At 45.7% G+C, this 18,468-nt stretch overlaps 1 protein-coding gene and 1 long non-coding RNA gene across 10 annotated transcripts in view; both read left to right on the top strand.

Annotated features, from left to right (window-relative positions):
- The window catches only part of TULP4 (TUB like protein 4), a 230,326-nt gene extending 226,094 nt beyond the window's left edge, over positions 1 to 4,232 (top strand). For all 9 annotated transcript variants that reach the window (XM_027602020.2, XM_027602019.2, XM_027602012.2 and 6 more), the window contains one exon: positions 2,127 to 4,232. In XM_027602020.2, coding sequence (XP_027457821.1) covers positions 2,127 to 2,243 — 117 coding nt within the window. In that variant the 3' untranslated portion in view covers positions 2,244 to 4,232. The remainder of the gene's footprint in view (positions 1 to 2,126) is intronic.
- Positions 4,233 to 10,685: 6,453 nt separating this feature from the next.
- Positions 10,686 to 17,713, top strand: LOC113927421. The gene is made up of 5 exons (XR_003521629.2): positions 10,686 to 10,839; positions 13,567 to 13,653; positions 15,295 to 15,371; positions 15,726 to 15,806; positions 17,588 to 17,713. It is a non-coding gene; the product is annotated as an uncharacterized LOC113927421 (long non-coding RNA).
- The last annotated feature ends 755 nt before the right edge of the window (positions 17,714 to 18,468 follow it).

The following is an 18,468-nucleotide window of genomic DNA, read 5'->3' as shown; positions in this document are numbered from 1 at the left end:
GGTTATCTTATTATGCCAATATGTATGATTTATAGCTGAGCCACAGGTTATGGCTTAATTATATTTCTTTTTTATCGTCTAGTTTTTCTTTCCCTAGACATAATAATTAGCCAGTGTTTGTTTGCTTATTTCTGTGTATTTATGACTAAGTCATTTCCTGATTCTCTGGTATGATGTAAATCCTCTCTCCATACATTACACACTGGGCGATTTGTCAGTTCTTCCTGCTACAACCTCAAAGGGTAGCTCTAACCCCGCTGCATAGCTGTCGTTCTGGGAACACACCTCTTCGCCTTGCATATTTAAACCTCATTTTCATTAATTCACTCAACAAATATTTACTGAGCACCTGCTGTATGCCTGGCAATCCTCTGAGCCAGGAGTCAGCAAACGGTGGCCCACAGACCAGTCCGACCTGCTGCCTCTTTTTATAAATAACGTTTTATGGGAACACAGCCATGCGTGTCCACTTAAATATTGGCTAAGGCTGCTTTTGTCCTACAACGGGGTTAGAGTTGTGGCAAAGACCCTGTGAGCTACAAGCCTAAAACATTTATCATCAGCCCTTCACAGAGAGTTTGCCAGCCTTGCTCCAAGTGCTGAAACTAGAGCCCTGAGGAAAATTAGAGACTAAGCCCCTGTCCTTGTGGAGTTTACCAAAAATGGAAGAAAGACCATAAACAAATAAGTATATCATGTTATGTGGTAATATAATGTGGTCACAGTAAGTACTGAAATGACAAAGGAAGGCAAGCTCGAGAGATTGAGCACCAGCGGAAGGAGGTGGACTGCATTTTATCCCTCTCTGAGCAGTGACATTTGACCATGACAAATGATGTCCCTCTTAACCCTTTATTAGCCTATAGACCCTTCCTTTTACTTTTTTGTTCTCCTTTCTGTTTCCTTGGTGAGGAAACCACTTTATTTGACCTGTGGAGCTTTCCACACTCTGAAATTTTGCTCGTCATCTTCCCACTGCATTTTTTTTTAAAAGATTTTATTTATTTGTTTGAGAGAGAGAGAGAGAGAGAAACAGCATGATAGGGGAGAGGGTCAGGGGGAGAAGCAGGCTCCCTGATGAGCAGGGAGCCCGGTGTGGTACTTGATCCTCGGACTCTGGGATCATGACCTGAGCCTGAGGCAGTCGCTTAACCCACTGAGCCACCCAGGCGCCCCCCGCCCCCACTGCATGTTTAACATGTTCCCTCCCCCTCTTTATTTCTGACAAACTCCTGGTGAGATCAAGAAGCTTGACCAGGGTGCCCCACTGCCGCCGAACCACTTGCCCGCCGCCCATTCAGCGCGTCAGTAGGCGAGAGCCCGGTAGTGGGTGCGGAGCCTGTGGCCGTTCCCACGGCCTCCTTCTCCTCCCCTTGCCCCTCGCCCCCATCCCATACCCCGTTCCCCATCCCGGCTCCGTCACCCCCCACCCCCCCACATGCAGGACGAGAATGCCCTGCCCGGAACAACCTGGCAGCACGCTGCCTAGATGGCTTTGGTCATGGTCCAGCGGTCGCCTACCCCCAGCACCACCTGCAGCCCTTGCACCTCTGGCTCTCTTTGGAAGACAGTGAATCAGCAGTGTTACTTTGCTGCGAATGTGAAGAATCGGATATCTTTAGTGGTTCCAATGCTCGTTTGCAGAGATACCATTTCACTGGACAACATACACAAATGTAAAAAGGAAAAAAGTGAAAATTTGTTGCTAAGGAGATGTGAGTTTTATTAATGACCAGTTAGCCAACAGCAAACAGCTGTCCCACCACAGTTGAGGATTATTTGAATTGTTTCTGCATCACCTCTGCTGCATAGTAGAGCAATTACTGATTAGGGCACCTAGTCAAAGAATGGGATAAAAGTGTTGCCGGTAGCAAAAAACATAGTTTCACCATGAAGGGTATTCCTATTTTTCCCTTTGGAGGGAGTCTGATCTAAACGATTAAATTTTGTTTGTTAAAAAAAAACAAAAAACAAAAAAACTTTTATCAGAGTCACCTTGGTCGGCAGACCTGTCTCCTTGGGCTGGGCTGTCCCCTTCCCTCAGGAGCCACCCAGACATGGTTGTGTTTCCCACCTTGTGTTCTTTTCATGTCTTCGCTTCTCTGCCCACTCCACCCCCACCCCAGGTGATGCAGTTTGGAAGGATCGATGGCAACGCGTACATTCTGGACTTCCAGTACCCCTTCTCAGCCGTGCAGGCCTTCGCCGTTGCCCTGGCCAACGTGACTCAGCGCCTGAAGTGAGAAGACTGGTATGGGGCAGAGAGAGAGAGGCAAAGGAGCCTTTTCAGAGAGGTCTCCTCAGCGCTGCTCGAGGAGTCGCCCGGGGACCGGAAGACAAGAGCAAAACTGGAAGACTCTGTCAGGCCCAGGAGAGGGGACTGACCCTTAATTGTTGTCGTTTGTTTGGGCTTTTATAATCCTTTTATTGTTTCTCTTTCTTCTTTCTTTTTAAACAAAAAGAGATTGCAGAAGAGTGGTATTTGGAAGCAAAGGGTGCAAGGCACCCGGTGTTCCTTTAGGAAACACAATTGCCGTGGTAATGTCCTACTGTGTTTGCTTCTGTCAGCTGCCAAGACAAGGGGCCCTCAGAAGGAAGGTAGGCTGCCTTCCCACCTGCTGTTCTTTTTAGACTAGGGAGTGTGCATTAGCTCCATTCTCCACACATCTAGCTTTATTACTCCTTATCATAACCACTAGTGTGAAAACTAAAAACTCTTTAAAAAGACAACCAAAAGTCCTGAAGGTACAGGTTCTTGTAGGGGGACGTTGAATTCACACACGTCCTGTTACTCCCTCAGAGTGACGGATTAATGGAGGGTGTCCCGGCAGGTGCACGGGGTTTGACTCATGGGAGCGGGCTGTGTACAGTTTGGGCTGTGCTGACACGGGAGGAAGGCGCGCCTGCACACGGACGCGTGGGGGGTGTACGCGGTGGCACTTGAATAGTACAGGGGCTCTGCTCCTTTCTGAAGAACGTCTGCATTGAAGACCCCACCAGTTTTAGAACGTGTCAGAATTCCATCGGTTCGGTGAGGCTTGCCTTCGGGAGAAGGGGAGAGACGAAATGGAGCGGTCCTGGTGCGTGGTGGGTAGCGACCTGGCCTGCTGAAAAGCAACCTTTGCCCCTTCCCCCTTCTGTGGCAGAAGACATTCTCCTTCCCAATAGATAAGTGTACCACACTTTTCTCTCTCTAAAAATGCTGAGGACACTGATCTGGAAGCACGCCTTTCTTCTTCTCAGCCGCATTAAAATTTAGTTGACTAGAGATGTTTCCTAATAGTTTAGAAATGTAACAAAATTGTAAGCATTTGCCAGGGTATTAAAAGATAGAGATATAGTCATCTCTTTGAAAAAAGTCCCACAGTTGTATCTAGGAGGGAAAAAAACGTTCCTTATTAACTGTACAGACTGTTGGATAAACCACTGGGAACACATTAGTAAAATTATAGTACTTAAGATAGCTGGTTAATTACCAAAAAGAAGAAAATCCAGAAATCCCCTGAGATTATCTTTCCCCTCCACCTCCTCCTTAGGGGACACTTTGGGCAGGGTCAGCCCTGATAGCAAAACCCAGGTCACTGTTGTCAGTTACTCAAACCTGTGATTTTTTTTGGGCGGGAGCACAGGAACTGTGTACTGGCAGAGAGTCCTCAATCTGGATTTTGTTTGGAGCAGACAAATGAAAGACACTGTAGAAAAGTCTTTTGAAAGTATGTATTTTTACATTCCTTGTTTTGGTTTAAAAACTAGAAAAGAAACTGGCCATTCCTTCCCCACAGCCAGACGACATCACTCACCATTCTCTCCAAACCCTGAAGAAACACAGATGAGGACATCTCCCAGCTAACATCCAAGTTTTCCATCTTATATTTTAAAATATTGAACCTGATTCTTTGTGGGTAAATTCTTTGAGAAAGAATTTAGCAATGTATTCAGAATTATATAATTCTTTTATAGGAGTTTCTGTAGCTTGGTAAGATGTTTCAATGCTTATTATTAGTTGTGCAATAATGGTTATGGTCTATTTCTAAAATAATTTAAGTGCAGTTCCCCTGTTTTGTTGTCCAAGAGATTATTTATCTTGCTTTAATAGTGTTCTTAGGAATTATTTTGTAACTATGTACTGGTGAGTTATGCCCATTTTATTTATTTAGAAAAATAGTGTGTTTGTAATGAGTTATTTGGTAGCAGCATATTTTGCTGCGAGAAATAAAGAGGATATGATAGAAGGTTTTTTTGCTGGACAATTTGTAACTTTCCTAATTGGGAAAAAATTCCTATTAGTCCTTTAAAGGTGATCTTTTTTTTTTTTTTTACGTTCTTTGGTATTGATTATATACAAAGGAGTCGATTTCTTTGAGATGACATATCCTAAAATAATATTGCCCCCTCTTTTGAACATTTTATTTTTAATTAAAAATGTGCTATGAAATGAAAAGAGGAATGAGAGCAGCAAAGGAAGGCCTTATTGTTAGTAAGTAGTGTCCACCTTCCAGATTCTCGGATTGGTTCTTAAGACACAGAGACCATGAAAAAATACATTTTAGAACTTTTCTTACTAAGAGCAAATATAGGGAGAAATCCTTGGAATAAAAACTGCAGATACATTTGTGAAGAGAAAGTGAGTATTTGTAGCGAATAATTGAACTTTCTCAATTCTGGGCTCACTCCCCAAAAGGCCTGTTCCGCACATGAAGGCAGAGGCCTGGTTCGGGGAGGTTTGCAGACCTGAGGGACAGCAGGTGCCCAGCTCTGTACTCTGGCCCAAAGGAGGAAACGAGCTCATGCAGCTCATACTTCCAGGTCTTCGGCGCTCGTGATGCAGTGTCTCTGAAGTTGACGGTGATGGTTCCACTTATTTTAAAATCGTTTTCATTCAGTCTCAATTTATTAAATACTACTAAAGTCAGTACTTTAAACAGCAGAATTCTATGTGCTTCATGTTTATTAATAGCAACTTATGAATATTAAGATACCTCATTGAATCTCTACATTTAAAACCATCAGCCCAGTCAACTCCGTAAAGAATCCATGCCTTTTCAAGGGAAGCAGTGTATTAACAAACATAAAAACCAATTTTAAATTTGTTTCAACTCTAAACCTCATCAAACCAAAGGCACAGATTTGTGTACAGTATATCCACTGAATGTATACCCTAAGAAAAGTTGGTGCCAAGGAAGCAGGAAAATGTCGAGGCTCTGATGGCAGCGTAAGTCAGGGTTTTGCTGGTTAGTCTTTTTCCCCCGTGTCCCTCGCTCCCCAGTTGAGTGTCCCATGAGGCCAGGCAAAAACATGTATGTTCATCTTGTAATCCTGTCGACCCTGGGAGCAGGCCTGCTCTGCCACGAAGTTGGAGGGTGACCTTGGGCTTCCATTTGTGCATCTGTAAAATGAAAGGGACAACCTGGCCTGGACAAAATTCTCAACTGTCCAGCTCAAACAGCCTGAGGGCTCAAAATGTGACCGTGTCCTCATTCCACTGTGCAAACTTGGAAGGTATGTTTCAAAATCATTGCCTTTTTATAGAGAAGTATTTCTTTTCCGGCATTAATGAGCTATCTCGTGAATGTAAACCCGTGCATTTAAAATAACCTTTAGCAGGTTCACCTCTAGAAACAAATGCTTTTGGAATGGTGTCTGTTCTCCTAAAAATCACACAAAAGCACCAGTTTCAGCGGGAGCCTCCCCATGCGTGTGCTCTGCTCGGTGGACGCCCTGGAGAACCAGCCCTAAAATAAGTCACCATGTGCCCCCACAAACCATAGAGTGGGTTGAAAAAAGAACCAAGGAGTCTATGCCCAGGCTGGTTGGAATTCTTGAGTGTCTTCTGCAGTGTTCACTATCTGCAAGTTGAAAAGATTTTTGAAAGGAACCCATCGTGTCCCTGTGTGGGCCACCCATCCCTTGGCCAAGTGCATAGTTGTGAACAAAGTGAGTTGAGACAAAATGTGTCAAAACTGTTCTTTGAGTTCCTGGGATTTTGTCATGGCACACAACTCCGATCTCGTCACCGTCTGTATTCCCTTAGCTCCGGCTGAGGGAAGCTCTGAAGGGTTGTGGCTTATTTTGTTTTCATTTATTTGGCTTTGTGCAATTTCCTTGTAACTTGTACCAATATTTTCTGTTTACAAGTTCTTTTAAAAGGGAGGGGTAGTGTTCTAAGATCTCGTTGTTTGTTGTAGATAAATTTTTTTCCGTGTTGTAGAAAAGCATGGGTTATGCGTTTGACTGAAAAAGGCACTGTATTATTTACCAAAGGGGTATTGTTTTTGCATTTGTTTATAAATGCGTTATTTTGGTACTGTAAATTTGGACATAATTTCTGAGTTTATTACTACTGGCGTTTTCTTTTTCTTTTCTTTCTTTCTTTCTTTCTTTCTTTTTTAACTGTAAGTGCACGATGCAGGTGCACAGGTCCCAGACCAAACCAGACCACCAGCATGTTCTTATCCAGACCTTGGGAGTAGCACGCTGCTGTGTGCGCCTCAGCCCCAGCCGTGCTGCTTTGTTTCTCAGTTCCAGCACCCTGCTTTGTTTTACTTTCCAAGCAAGATCTGTTGAGATTCCCACTTGCATTCTAACGAGCTCACCCTTATTTGCCTCTCTTCTGATGTATTTTGTGTATTAGATTGTGTGGGAGGTATTCTAGAAGGCGTTAATGGTTTGCATTCAAAATGACGTGGTTTGTCCAGATTATTTTCTGTCTTTATTATTGAGATGGATTTATCTCATTTTTTTCTTGATGATTTGAAGTTGTAAAAGTTGTCCAGCTATTGCTTAATAAAATTTTGCAGATCAAAAAAAAAAAAAAATTGCTTGTGTGCAGAATTGAGGTGTGGGTCTTGAGTCCTCTGAGGAAGCATCACCACTCTCCACAGGCATGAGCCAGCGTCCTCCCGGTTGTCCCTTGGAGCCCTGGGTTACTGCCAGTGCCGCCTGGACACCCTGGGATTCCTACCCCCATCACTGTTTTTGAGAGGTCAGGGTTGTCCTGTCTTTTTGATGAGTTTGTTTTGTTTTTCTTGTTTTCTAAAGAGGACCAGTTCAGGATGCATCTGGCCTAGCACCTACGAGATCAGAGATGTTAGATACACTGACACCTTCTTTGTTACTTCGTAGGAAGCAATAAAACCAGGTTTTGAGCAACTCTGCTCTCAGTGCTAATATAACTGTTAATTGTTGTTTTTCCTGATGAGTCTTCATGCACTTCCTTGCTCTGATCTAGAGTTCCCTCTGACCTCTCTCTGAGGGAGGCAGGGACTCGGAGGCCATAGGATGCTCATCTGTAAACACTTTAGTTCACATGCACATTTACACAGCTACCCTTTTGGTTTTCTCAGAGATAAAAGTAGATGTGATCGCTCAGACTTTAGAAGACAACCAAAACCACTGTCACCTCTCATGCATTAAGTTTCAAAACAATCACAGGACTACAGACTTGCGATTTAAATAGTAGTAGTCCTACAGCACTAAATGACCTGAACTATGTCTAAGAATCAAAATATATTTCGTTGTATTATGAAAGGTTGTGAACTTCAAGTTAATATTCATTCTGTCTTCATTACTTAAACCAGGTAGCAAGGAGCCCTGGCCAAAAACAATCTCCCTCTTTCCCTCCCCTCACAAAAACAAGGGACCCAGACCCTGACATCCATGCTGTACCTGGGTCTGTGCTAAGGACCCATGTGTAGGATTGCCTTCTCCAGCAGCCCCATGGCAGCTTTGGGGCCATTCGGTGTGAGTCAGTGTCTCCAGAGTGATTGACTTCTAAAGCTCTGGTAAGAAAATGTTGTAAAGCCCTTCAACTTACTTTGAGAAGGAGGCATTCTCTGTTTATCCTTGCATTCAGTGTTCTTTTCCTGGCATCATTAAAAGAATAGGGGATTGGCTCAGTTGTCCTCCTCTAGCCCCAAAAACTCGTTGCGGAGAAATGACTGCTTCATGGAGATCGCATCCCACTGCTCCAAGAATGCACAGCTAAGTCTCTAAATTCCACTATAAAGTAGATGTCTTTTGCTTTCCTTTCAGAAGAAAACGGAAGCGTTAAAAGGCTGAAATAACTTCTGGATTCCATAGACAAAAACCAATTAGGAAATAGAATCCACGATTTCTGGGTCACATTAATGAACAGACCTAGTTTATGCCCAGCTTCTACTCTGGTATTTTGTGATAATTTGCCTGTAATGAGCTATGAGCTACTGACGGTTTTCTGCAAAAACAGGCTGCATAGGTGGGCAGCCCTCACCCATCAGGCGGTGAGCTCATCCTCCCACCAGCTGAGAGTCTTCGAGCACATGCAGCTCTAGGCTCTATCACTTACGGGGGGGCGGGGGGGGGCGTCACAAAGGAGCAGGTCTATGCGGATTTGTTCCTCTGCCTATCTTAGAAACATTCTGCTCAGTGCACTATTTCGTATCCGAAACCGCCATCCACGTGAAGGACAGGGTTGTTTCTTAAAGTTCTGTTAGACTGATAGCTTTGAATAATAGAGGGTGCCCCAGTGTAGAAGCAGGACTCCAGCAGGAAACTGGATGTCAGGTGTAAAAATACTTTGACCTCATCCCTTCTGTTTCCTCTTTCTGGATCTCCTGCTTTCAGGTCCCATTGCTCTACAAGGAAAGGGTTCTCTGTGCTTTAGGGGACGTCCAAGCCACCCCCCTCGACTCATGGGTGCCTTCAGTGCAGCTTCAAGACTTGTTCCTAGTTTAATGAATTTATTAAACCTCAGCCACCTCTCAGGATGCTGTCCAAATACTTTGCAAAGCACTTTTTAGCATATGAAATACATTCTTTTTCCCAAAGTGTTTGGAATCAGCAATTCAGATACCCCATTTGCCATTTAGTTTCTGCGCTATTCTGGACCCTTTCTCAGCGCAGTGGTTCTGCAGCATTTTCAGTGCATGCATGCCTGCAGCCCCTCACCCCCAGACAAGATGGGGGGAGCTTGGACGATAAAGGCTGGCCCCATAGCAGGACCTCAAACTACTACTGAGGTTGCCTTCTCAGTCGTGCCGGCCACTTCAACCACGGGGATGTGGAGAGAAGCCCGCACTTTCTCTTTCCACTTTTCTCCAAAATAGAGGATGGCCAGTGCTGACTCCCTTCCCCATCGTGTGCAGGGAACCAAGGGTCACCGTGTCTCCTTTAGGTTTGGCCTCCAATTCATTCAAATGGTCTGTGATTTCTCCTTTCTCACGAATTAACTCAGCGTTTCCTGCCTCCCCATCCCCAGGTGTCATCTTGAAGGTCTTCTCTGAACCACCTATCAAAATCTAACACTTCACCCAGTAGGGGGTACAGCCCCTGTCATTAAAAGGAGAAATCCTTTCATCTCTGTTCTTTTCATGTCTAGTATCATGGAGCCAGGACTCCACCAGTATTATATTTTCTTTCCCCAGCTAAAAGGTGAGCAGCCCAGACATCACGGTACTTGAGTTGCAAACATGTGATGGACTCCTGTAAGAAGGATTGTCTCTGAGAACTCATTTCTTTCTGTGCTTGAGCCGTACGGGGTCCTCCGAGTCCTGCTTCCCTCGAGTACCTGCGTGGACTGCAATAGGCCCTGAAGTCCTAGGATTGTGGTTTCTTACCAGTATGAGGTTTAACTTCTTTAAACCCTGAGAGAAAACATTCCTCTGACAGGAAGAGACCGTCTCCATTCATTCCACTGGAATGACCAATGCCAACCAAGTCCTCACGTCCAGCAGCGTGGAAGTCTTCCTAGCACCACTTGGTTCATTTGCTGACCCTGGATCCCAAGCCAGCTGGGAAGGGAATTTGCTCTAAAAGCTGCATAGCATTCAATTTACAAGCTCTTGGGGTCTCTGTCCCCACTTAGGCCATGTGGGGTTAGCCTTCCTTCTGTCCCATCAGCAACACCCTAGGGGGTCTCGCCGCTGCTTTCAGGGCTTCCCACCCATGGGATGAGCTCAGAAACTCTTTTCCAACCCACACTTCCAGCAGGTGCTGAACTCCTGGGAGACTGAGGGAGAGTGGGTCTGACAGACTTTTGAGGGGATCAGCCAGATTTGTCCACAAACCATTCCCAGACGGCAATGTCCCCAGGAAACCGTTGGACCAGAGCCCAGTCCAGTGACCCGCTCAGCACCTGGGCTGTGGCTCACTGGGTGGATTTTGCCTGCCAGTGGCCAGAAGCAGTGAAGGCGAAACTCTGCAGCCACCCGGCCTCCCTCGAGGGCTGAGACAGCGGCCCAGGATGCTGGCTCCGCTAACCCAGCGATCTCGGCTCTTCGTGTTGTATTTTTCATGGTGTGGGTCTCTTGAGATTGTGCTTGGAAAATGTGATTCATCATTCTGAAATAAAGAACTAGTAAGCTTGGATTCAAAAACATAACTTCTAAAAACCAGCCAGATTGGTACAGATGAGTGCATCTGTACCAGGAGACTTTTATATGGAATCTGGTACTTTTTTATGTTCTCAGTACACTGTATAGATAACAGCTAAAAATAATTAGCTAAAGTCTTCTAGCTACACGGCACAACACAAGAATACAGGGCTATACGTGTAATAACCCAAAATAAAGCAAAGGTAAAAATGACACCAGCAACCCGGCTCCATTAAACAGCAAGTTCTGCAAGCCACCGTGGTAACGTATGCCCTTGTGATGTCATAATTCCCTCTTTGTCAACCCTTTGTGGGCAGGTTTGGTCCCAGTTAAGAGGTGGGGAAATCCCAGGTAGAAATCCTAAGCAACTTTGCTCAAAGCCAGCGGGGTTGAAAGAGAGCCAGGAGCAAATCTCAGAGCAGCCAAACCCCAGTTCCTCCTGGAAGCCTCCTGTGAGCTTTATAAATGACAGAACACGTACTGAGTCCTGGTGAGTGGAAGCCAGTGCCCGGCGTGGAAACCCGCCCTTCCAGGAAAATAGATGCCATACCCCCACCCAGGGCAGGGCTGCATGCTGTCCCCGACGGCTGCCTTCAGCTCCCTTCATCCTTTGCAGTCAGCCTTCCAGGAGGGATATGATGCTCCAAACGTGTGTTCATCTTGTCCAGACCCCTGACCTGCATATCAGTTCATTCAAGAGGAAGTAAAAAGGAACTCAGTCAAAATTAAAAGAAGAGAGGCCAACTCTTCAGTTGAGCTGACTTTTCACCAGGGAACCTGAGCTGCCAGCAAGAAAGATCCATCTGGACTTGGGGGAAATTGACACAGGGGACAGGGAGGTCACCAACAGAGTGGTTGAAAAGGGATCTGGTCAAAGAGAAGAACTAGAAAGAAGAGTATCCTCAGAATTTTCCACATCAGCCACCCTCCCGAGGGAAGGAGAGAATTGATCTCCAAACCTCCCCCGGGGGCAGAGCAGACAACTGCAGGGGAGAGGGGCCCGACCCAAACCGTCCTGCGCAGGGGTCTCCTGGATCCAGACTTCCTCCTCCTCCTCCACTTCCTCCTCCCCACAGGAGTGGTAAAGTGCTCTGCCCGGGGCCTGGTCTCCCAAATGCTTCAGCCCCGCTCAGCCCTGGTACCCGGTGCACTCCTGGCCATCTCCACTGGGAGGCGCTCCGTGCTGTTCAGCTGTGACCTGGTTACCAGTAAGGGATTAGGGGCAAACCAGCAGGATTTAGGCGTTTTTCTTGGAAACAGTTTTTATTAAAAACTCCTAAAGTATTTATCTCCTTAACAAACAGTGCTGTGCACACAATCTGTCTATGTGTGTGTGCCTTTGGAGGAGAGAGTTCCAACTGAGACTGGGCTTGAATGAAAAGCCCTTGGGAAAGGCTGGGTCACGGGTCTCATTTTCGTCAAGTAGTGATAATACTCCACGAACCGTGTGAAAAGAATCTTAGATCAGTGAGAATAGCTGGGAAGGTGGGTGAGTCACTGGCCCGGGGAGCATGGGGAGGCAGGATGGGGTACTTTGAAAGCCAGGAGATCAGGGAGCAGGTCCTGAGTCCGTCACCAAGAGTGTGCAACCTTGGCAGGCCGCTCAACTCTGGGCTTCATTTTGCTTAACTAAAAAATGAGATTGGACTAAATATTTCCCTAGACGTATTCCATATTTCCGCAAGTAATTGTGCACATTGATTAAGTAAAACAGGCTTCCTTTACTTCCATAGGCTAATGTGCTATGCATAGTGACCACCAAGGGGAAGAAATACCGTGCAGTGTTTCCCAAACTTCTCTGCCCTTGGAATCCTATGTTAAGGGAGCATCTTTTAGGATCAATGGCACAAGGGGGAAATAGGCTTCGTGAAGTTGGACTGATGCGCTCCAAATTCTTCCCAACTTCAGAATTCTGTGCGTCTCTGAATTTTACGGAAAACTTAAAGCAGGTTTATTTTCTCCCTCTTCCGCTAGAATAAAAGATCTACTTTGCTTCTGCTCAAGTAGGTAAGAGAGACCAGACCCTTGCTTGAGTCTGAAGTATGTTTGCTGAATTGCAAAGGTGTAGAGTTGTGTTTTGTTTTTACAGTGTACTTTCTGCCAAAGCCAAGCTGATTGAAACGCAAATGAACTCTTGTCCACCACAACCAACCAAAATGCAAACATTTACCTTGTTCAATTTGCAATTCTAACTTATGTAAATACAGTCTTCTTAAAACAGCAGACTGGGGATGCCAGACTCACCCTGACCTAGCTTATCCTCTGTTCCTAATTAGTACTTTGAGGTTCTGCCTCCCATTTAATTGGTGGTCCTAGAAATCTTTCACTCAGTTTAGAGAAGAGAACCTCTTTCGGCCAACCAGGCATTTATCTGAGTTGAAGACGGTGGAATGCACTGGGCACCATGCTGAGGTCTGTGCCCTCCAGCAGGTAGGAGTTCATATACAGAAATGTCATAAATAAAACTCCCAACTGGCTGGGTAGGTGATTTACAAAAGTAACTGTCTCTCCTGAGGTCCTGCCAAAAAAAAAAATAGATGGGGGGGAGGCTTCTTGTCACTTTAGTTGCCAAAAACAGAGATCCAAGGGCTGAGAATATTCATCTGACCTTAAAGTCAGATAGCAAATAATGTCCCCGGGGAGCCCCTAAAAGCTGGCAGCCACCTAGGGGACTGCCTGCATGGAAGGGGGGGCCCGGGAGCACTGTGTTTTCCTGGGAGGCGGCTCCGAAGCCCCCGGTGAGGGCCCCAAAAAGTGCCCCCGGAGAGATGTCACAGTGTGCGCATCGGTTCCAGGGAGACAGCCCAGGGGTCAGGGTTGCCTCAAGATGATCTGGAGGTTCTTTTTTCACTTTTGTGGAAATAAAGACCAACCATACAAGGACAAGCAAAGGCTATTGATTCAGCACTTGCTGTCACAAGGGAGTCAGCCACCTTGCACCAAAGTGCAAACTTGCACTTTGGCAGAGACCCAAAGGCAGGCTTCTTAGGGAAGGAAGGACTGGCTTCCGGTGTGCCCTGCGGGAGGCTGTGGGCATGGGGGAGCTGTGGGCTGTGGGCACTGGAGGCAGCTAACTTGGAGCAGGGCATCCATGTGATGGGTTATGGGTGCGTATTTGGCTTTTCCTGGCTGCTCCTAAACTGGAAGTAGGGACAAACATTAGAGGGTGCTGTTAGTTGTTAATCAAGTCCTGACCATTTGGGGCCAATTATTACAGAGGTTATTGTTTGGCTTCCTGAATCATCGCTGGGGATAGCAGTCTGACTTCAAGCAAGCTGGCTTCCTAGGGTGATTCCCGGAGATTGTAAGTCAGTTTTTATATATGGTCTGGGCATATATATATTTATATATATTTATATATCCAGTCTCTCGGTTTAAATAGGCAAGTTTCTAATTATCTTGAATTTTATTGTCCTAAGAATGAAACGAACCTACCCCTAATGAACAATGAATTAATCGACACTGGTAAGAATGGCTTACATTTGCGTAATTCTACTTTTAAATACACAAAGAGTAACAAATGCTGCCCAGAAATCGTGCATCTTGCCCCAGTTTCTAATTTGAGTTTGCAAAAATGGAAAAGGCACCGTGAACTACGTGCACTTTCAGAAACAACAGTAAAGGCAAAACACATGAGGAGCCACCAGAGATAATGTAAGAAAGATAATGAGGAAATACTCCGTAGATCATACTCTAGCGACATTAACACTTTATCACAAACCCCATTTTAATTTTGCTGCCTGAGTTCACCACCAAGGAACACAAAAACTACCTGCAGAGCTCACGGTGTGTTCTTGAAAGCTTCAAAAATTTCTGTGGCAGAGTTGGAACAATGATTCTCCTCACTGATAGAGCTTAGTCCAGGGAAATCATGACCGGGGTGTGCTGTTGCCGGGCTGCTTGGTTTTGAAATATTTAAATAAGAATTTTCCCACCTCTACATAGTAATACCATCTTGAGGAGGAAAATGGATTCTGAATCCCAGGAGGGGGGGGGGGGAGGGATAGAGGCAAGGCAACTTTGAAAAAGTGTAGCAGCCCATTACTATTAAAGGCGCCCTGTTTCCAGAAATTCGTAGAGCATCTCATTCTCTCCTGATCCAGTCACTGTACCTGCAAGCACCTCAGGAGAAGCCATGGTGAGTGTAAAATGTAAATGGCAGCTTTATCAGAACTCTGACTTCTCTGTCCTCCCATTTAAGTAACTGAGCCTGCCCGTGTCCTAGCTGCTGGGTAAACATAATTATCTCTACCTCTGCCTAAGCAGAGATCCCGTTGTTTGGCTATTGTCTCCTTCACCCTACCCTCTTTATGAGAACAATACTTTCAGCTAATGGTTGAATGCAATGGCATCCTGGTAAAATGTTTAGCAACCAGCTCTCCAGAACAAAACCCAGAATGCGTGAATATACATACGTAAGCATATAAGTTAATAAATCATAAACCGTAACGGTGTGAAGGCTGCATAGCACACAATTACGAATAATAAAATAAGCAATACCCTTTATTATGATTCCATGGGGCCAGTTGATTCTCACAGAATGCTTTTGTTGATTTTCGCCAACTGCTTGTATCCGTACCCAATCTAAGGTTGCCATTGGCGAACCCGCGTAGTTCTGACATGAATGTTGGTTGATGCTTTCATTATATTTATGAGCAAGACAGAAGTGAAACAACAAAGATGTATGTCCCGTGCAATGTCAGAACTTTACTTACACGTTAAAGACATGCGCAATTTCTTTGCTAAATTGAATAATAGTTTTCAAATATTTAAAGAAAATTTCCTCAATTCTTTATGCTATTCACAATGTGATGGCAAGGGACACGACACACTTTTCTATTTAAACTGAATTATTAACACCATCTCCATCACTTTCTTAAGTCTAGAGCTTGAAACAGTAAACAAAACTAAACCCTTGATTTATGGCTTCTACTGATTTCCACAGTGTAGATATTCCCACCAGAACCAGTTTGAAGCAACCAACACAGTGTCACTGAATGAGGAGTTGGAAAGGGATGCATAGTAAGTAGCAATTTAATGTTTAATAACGACTTTAACAATCTGCTCTCAAGACTCCTGCAAATGGGGCACCTGGGTGGCTCAGTTGGTTAAGCGACTGCCTTCGGCTCAGGTCATGATCCTGGAGTCCCGGGATTGAGTCCCGCATCGGGCTCCCTGCTCAGCGGGGAGTCTGCTTCTCCCTCTGACCCTCCCCCCATCTCATGTGCTCTCTTTCTCTCAAATAAATAAATAAAATCTTTAAAAAAAAAAAAAAAAAACAGACTCCTGCAAATGTAACCATGTAGCTGACTCCCGCTCATCCTGGCTGCGTGGTTGCAGTTGCGTTGCAGTTGCGTGTGTTGTGTTGTGTTTCAGAATGCAGAACTAGCCCAAGTGCAGACCGGATGGGAACTCGGGGACTGTTCAACCCGGGCAGGCGAGGTGCTTCCTCCACAGGTACTCGGCTGGGGGGCTCAGGACATAGGTGTTTCTCTTGTCCTTCTGTTAATTTGGCAATATTTAAGGGGTGCCTACTACATCCCAACCACCATGACGCTTGTTGAGCCAGGTCATCCAGTGGTGAATGAAGTGGACGCAGCCCTGCCCTACCGAGTGTATGGTCCCAGCCAGCTCTCTGTCTCCCAGACTCTGCGGAATCCCCTTCTCTCCTGCTGGAGCCCGACGCAGGGCTCACAGCTGTGCCAGCGAGAAGCCAGCCTTGACGGCTCCCTCACCTTCCTTTTCCATAGCAGTGCACCCCCACGTCCCGCCCATTTCTCCCCCTCCTCTCCAGACCTGCTGCTGCCGCCCCGAGTACAAGCCCCCATCGCCTCTCACCCAGCCTTTTTCAGGAACCTCCTAACGGATGGGGCCCCTGGGTGGCTCAGTTGGTTAAGCGACTGCCTTCGGCTCAGGTCATGATCCTGGAGTCCTGGGATCGAGTCCCACATCGGGCTCCCTGCTCAGCGGGGAGTCTGCTTCTCCCTCTGACTCTCTCCCCTCTCGTGCTCTCTGTCTCTCATTCTCTCTCTCTCAAATAAATAAATAAAATCTTTAAAAAAAAAAAAAAAGGAACCTCCTAACGGGTCTTCCTGCTCCCCGTTACCCCAGGCCACCTCCACCCACCAACCGGGGTGCTTTTCTTTTTTTTAAAGATTTTATTATTTTTAAGTAATCTCCACACCCCACGTGGGGCTCAAACGCACAACCCTGAGATCAAGAGTCACATGCTCTACTGCCTGAGCCAGCCAGGCGCCCCAGGGTGGTTTTTCTTCATTTAAAACAGAACAACTTGTTTTTGTATCATTCCGCAGCTTACTACCCTTTAATGGCAGTCAAGCTTGGTGGTGAGAGGCATCACCTCCAGCCTACTGCTCACCAGCGGGTGACGCGGGCAAGATGATGTGGCAGCTCTGCGTGTGTTCCCCCAGCTGCAGAATGAGGACAGTATGGTGCCCGTTGAATAGGGTAGTTTTGAGGATGAGTTAGCATCTGTGAAATGCTGAGAACAGTGCATCATTACCCTTCTCATCATTAGCATTAGGATAAAGACCAAACCCCTTACCTGCTCCGCCTGCTCTTCCAACTTCACCTGTCAACATTTTCCCCACTGCTCTGTGCTCCAGAACTCTGTCCTCCTCTGCAAGGTCCTCGCCACGCTGGCCCTTGTCCAGGCTCCTCTCACTGCCTGTCCTGGTTGAGCTTTAACTCAACTCATCCTTCAGAGCTCCTTCAAGACCATGCCTGCCGAAAAGCCTTCTCTCACCCCAGTCTGTATCAAGTCTTGTCTTACCTTCCTTCAGACCACATCTCCCCTTGTACTCAGGCATCCATGAGGATGATTATATAACAGTTCGTGGACTGCAGGAGAGTGCCCAGTGCCTTGTACAGTGCTTAAAACATGAGAGGTTTCTCTCTCTCTCTCTCTCTCTCTCTCTCTCTCTCTCTATATATATATATATATATATATATATATGGGCTTATCTGAGACCCATCTGAGAGACCACTTGTCATAGCAATGTCTCATTCAGCAAAATTCCAGTACGGATTACAAAGTATAGCTGTATGCCTGGATTTGACTAGAGGTAGTATTTGGCATCAACTCTTGCACCCTGTTACCCCCTTCCCCCAAACTGCCAAGGGCCCTGCTTAGTTTCTGCCAGGTGCGCAGCATAGCAGGAGAAGAACAAGGGTAATATGAAGACTTGGGGGCCTTGCCAACGTATTTTACCCTACAGGGTTGCCAGCTCTTGAGCAGGCTTGACTTCCCAAGGCCATGCTAACAATTCCAGTGGCTAAGAGGTTCACAGACACTTGCTGAGCACCCACTGGATACAGGACATAATAGCAGATGCCTCAGCACCTTGACTCTGTTCTACCAGAAAAGAGTGAACTGGGTCAGCTTCCCAAAGGAGAACCAGAAAACCATGGAGGTTGAACTCACCAAGACTGAGCAAGTCTTCGCGTACAGGCACCTAACACAGTGGCCTCAGCATATTTTGCTTTTATGTGCCTTATCTAGAGAAACATACATAAATAAAGTATTGGAGTGAAACGTTTTATCTGGGATTTGCTTTAAAATATCCCGACAACAAAATGGTGAGGGAACAGATGAAGCAAGAATGACAGAGTGCTGATGACCGAAGCTGAGCAAGGGGTGGTGGGTACTTGGGCAAGAGTGACGGAAAATGGGTGAAAGTTTCTGTGATGAAGGTTTTTACATAGCTTCAAAATATATAAAGCAAAAACTGATAGAACTCTAGGAATTCATTGACAAATCCACCATTGTGGTGGGATCTTCCAGCATACTTCTTTCAATTATAGATTCATCAAACAACCAAAAGCTAAATTCCATGGACATAAATAAAACTTGGCACTCAACAACTAGAGAATACAAAACCTTTTGAAACACACATGAAACATTTATAAAAATTGATCATACATTAGACCATAAGACAAGTATCAACAAAGTTCAAACAATTTCTACCATCTAGACCATGTTCTTAGAACACAATGCAGGGCACCTGGGTGACTCAGTCGGCTGAGCATCCAACTCTTGATTGCAGCTCAGGGCTTGGTCTCAGGGTTCTGCATTCAGGCCCTGCATTGGGCTCAATGC

This window comes from Zalophus californianus, chromosome 7 (assembly GCF_009762305.2).
Source record: "Zalophus californianus isolate mZalCal1 chromosome 7, mZalCal1.pri.v2, whole genome shotgun sequence".
Classification (NCBI taxonomy): Eukaryota; Metazoa; Chordata; class Mammalia; order Carnivora; family Otariidae; genus Zalophus; species Zalophus californianus.
The sequence above is the reverse complement of the archived record's forward strand: the minus strand, read 5'-3'. Positions and strand labels throughout refer to the sequence as shown.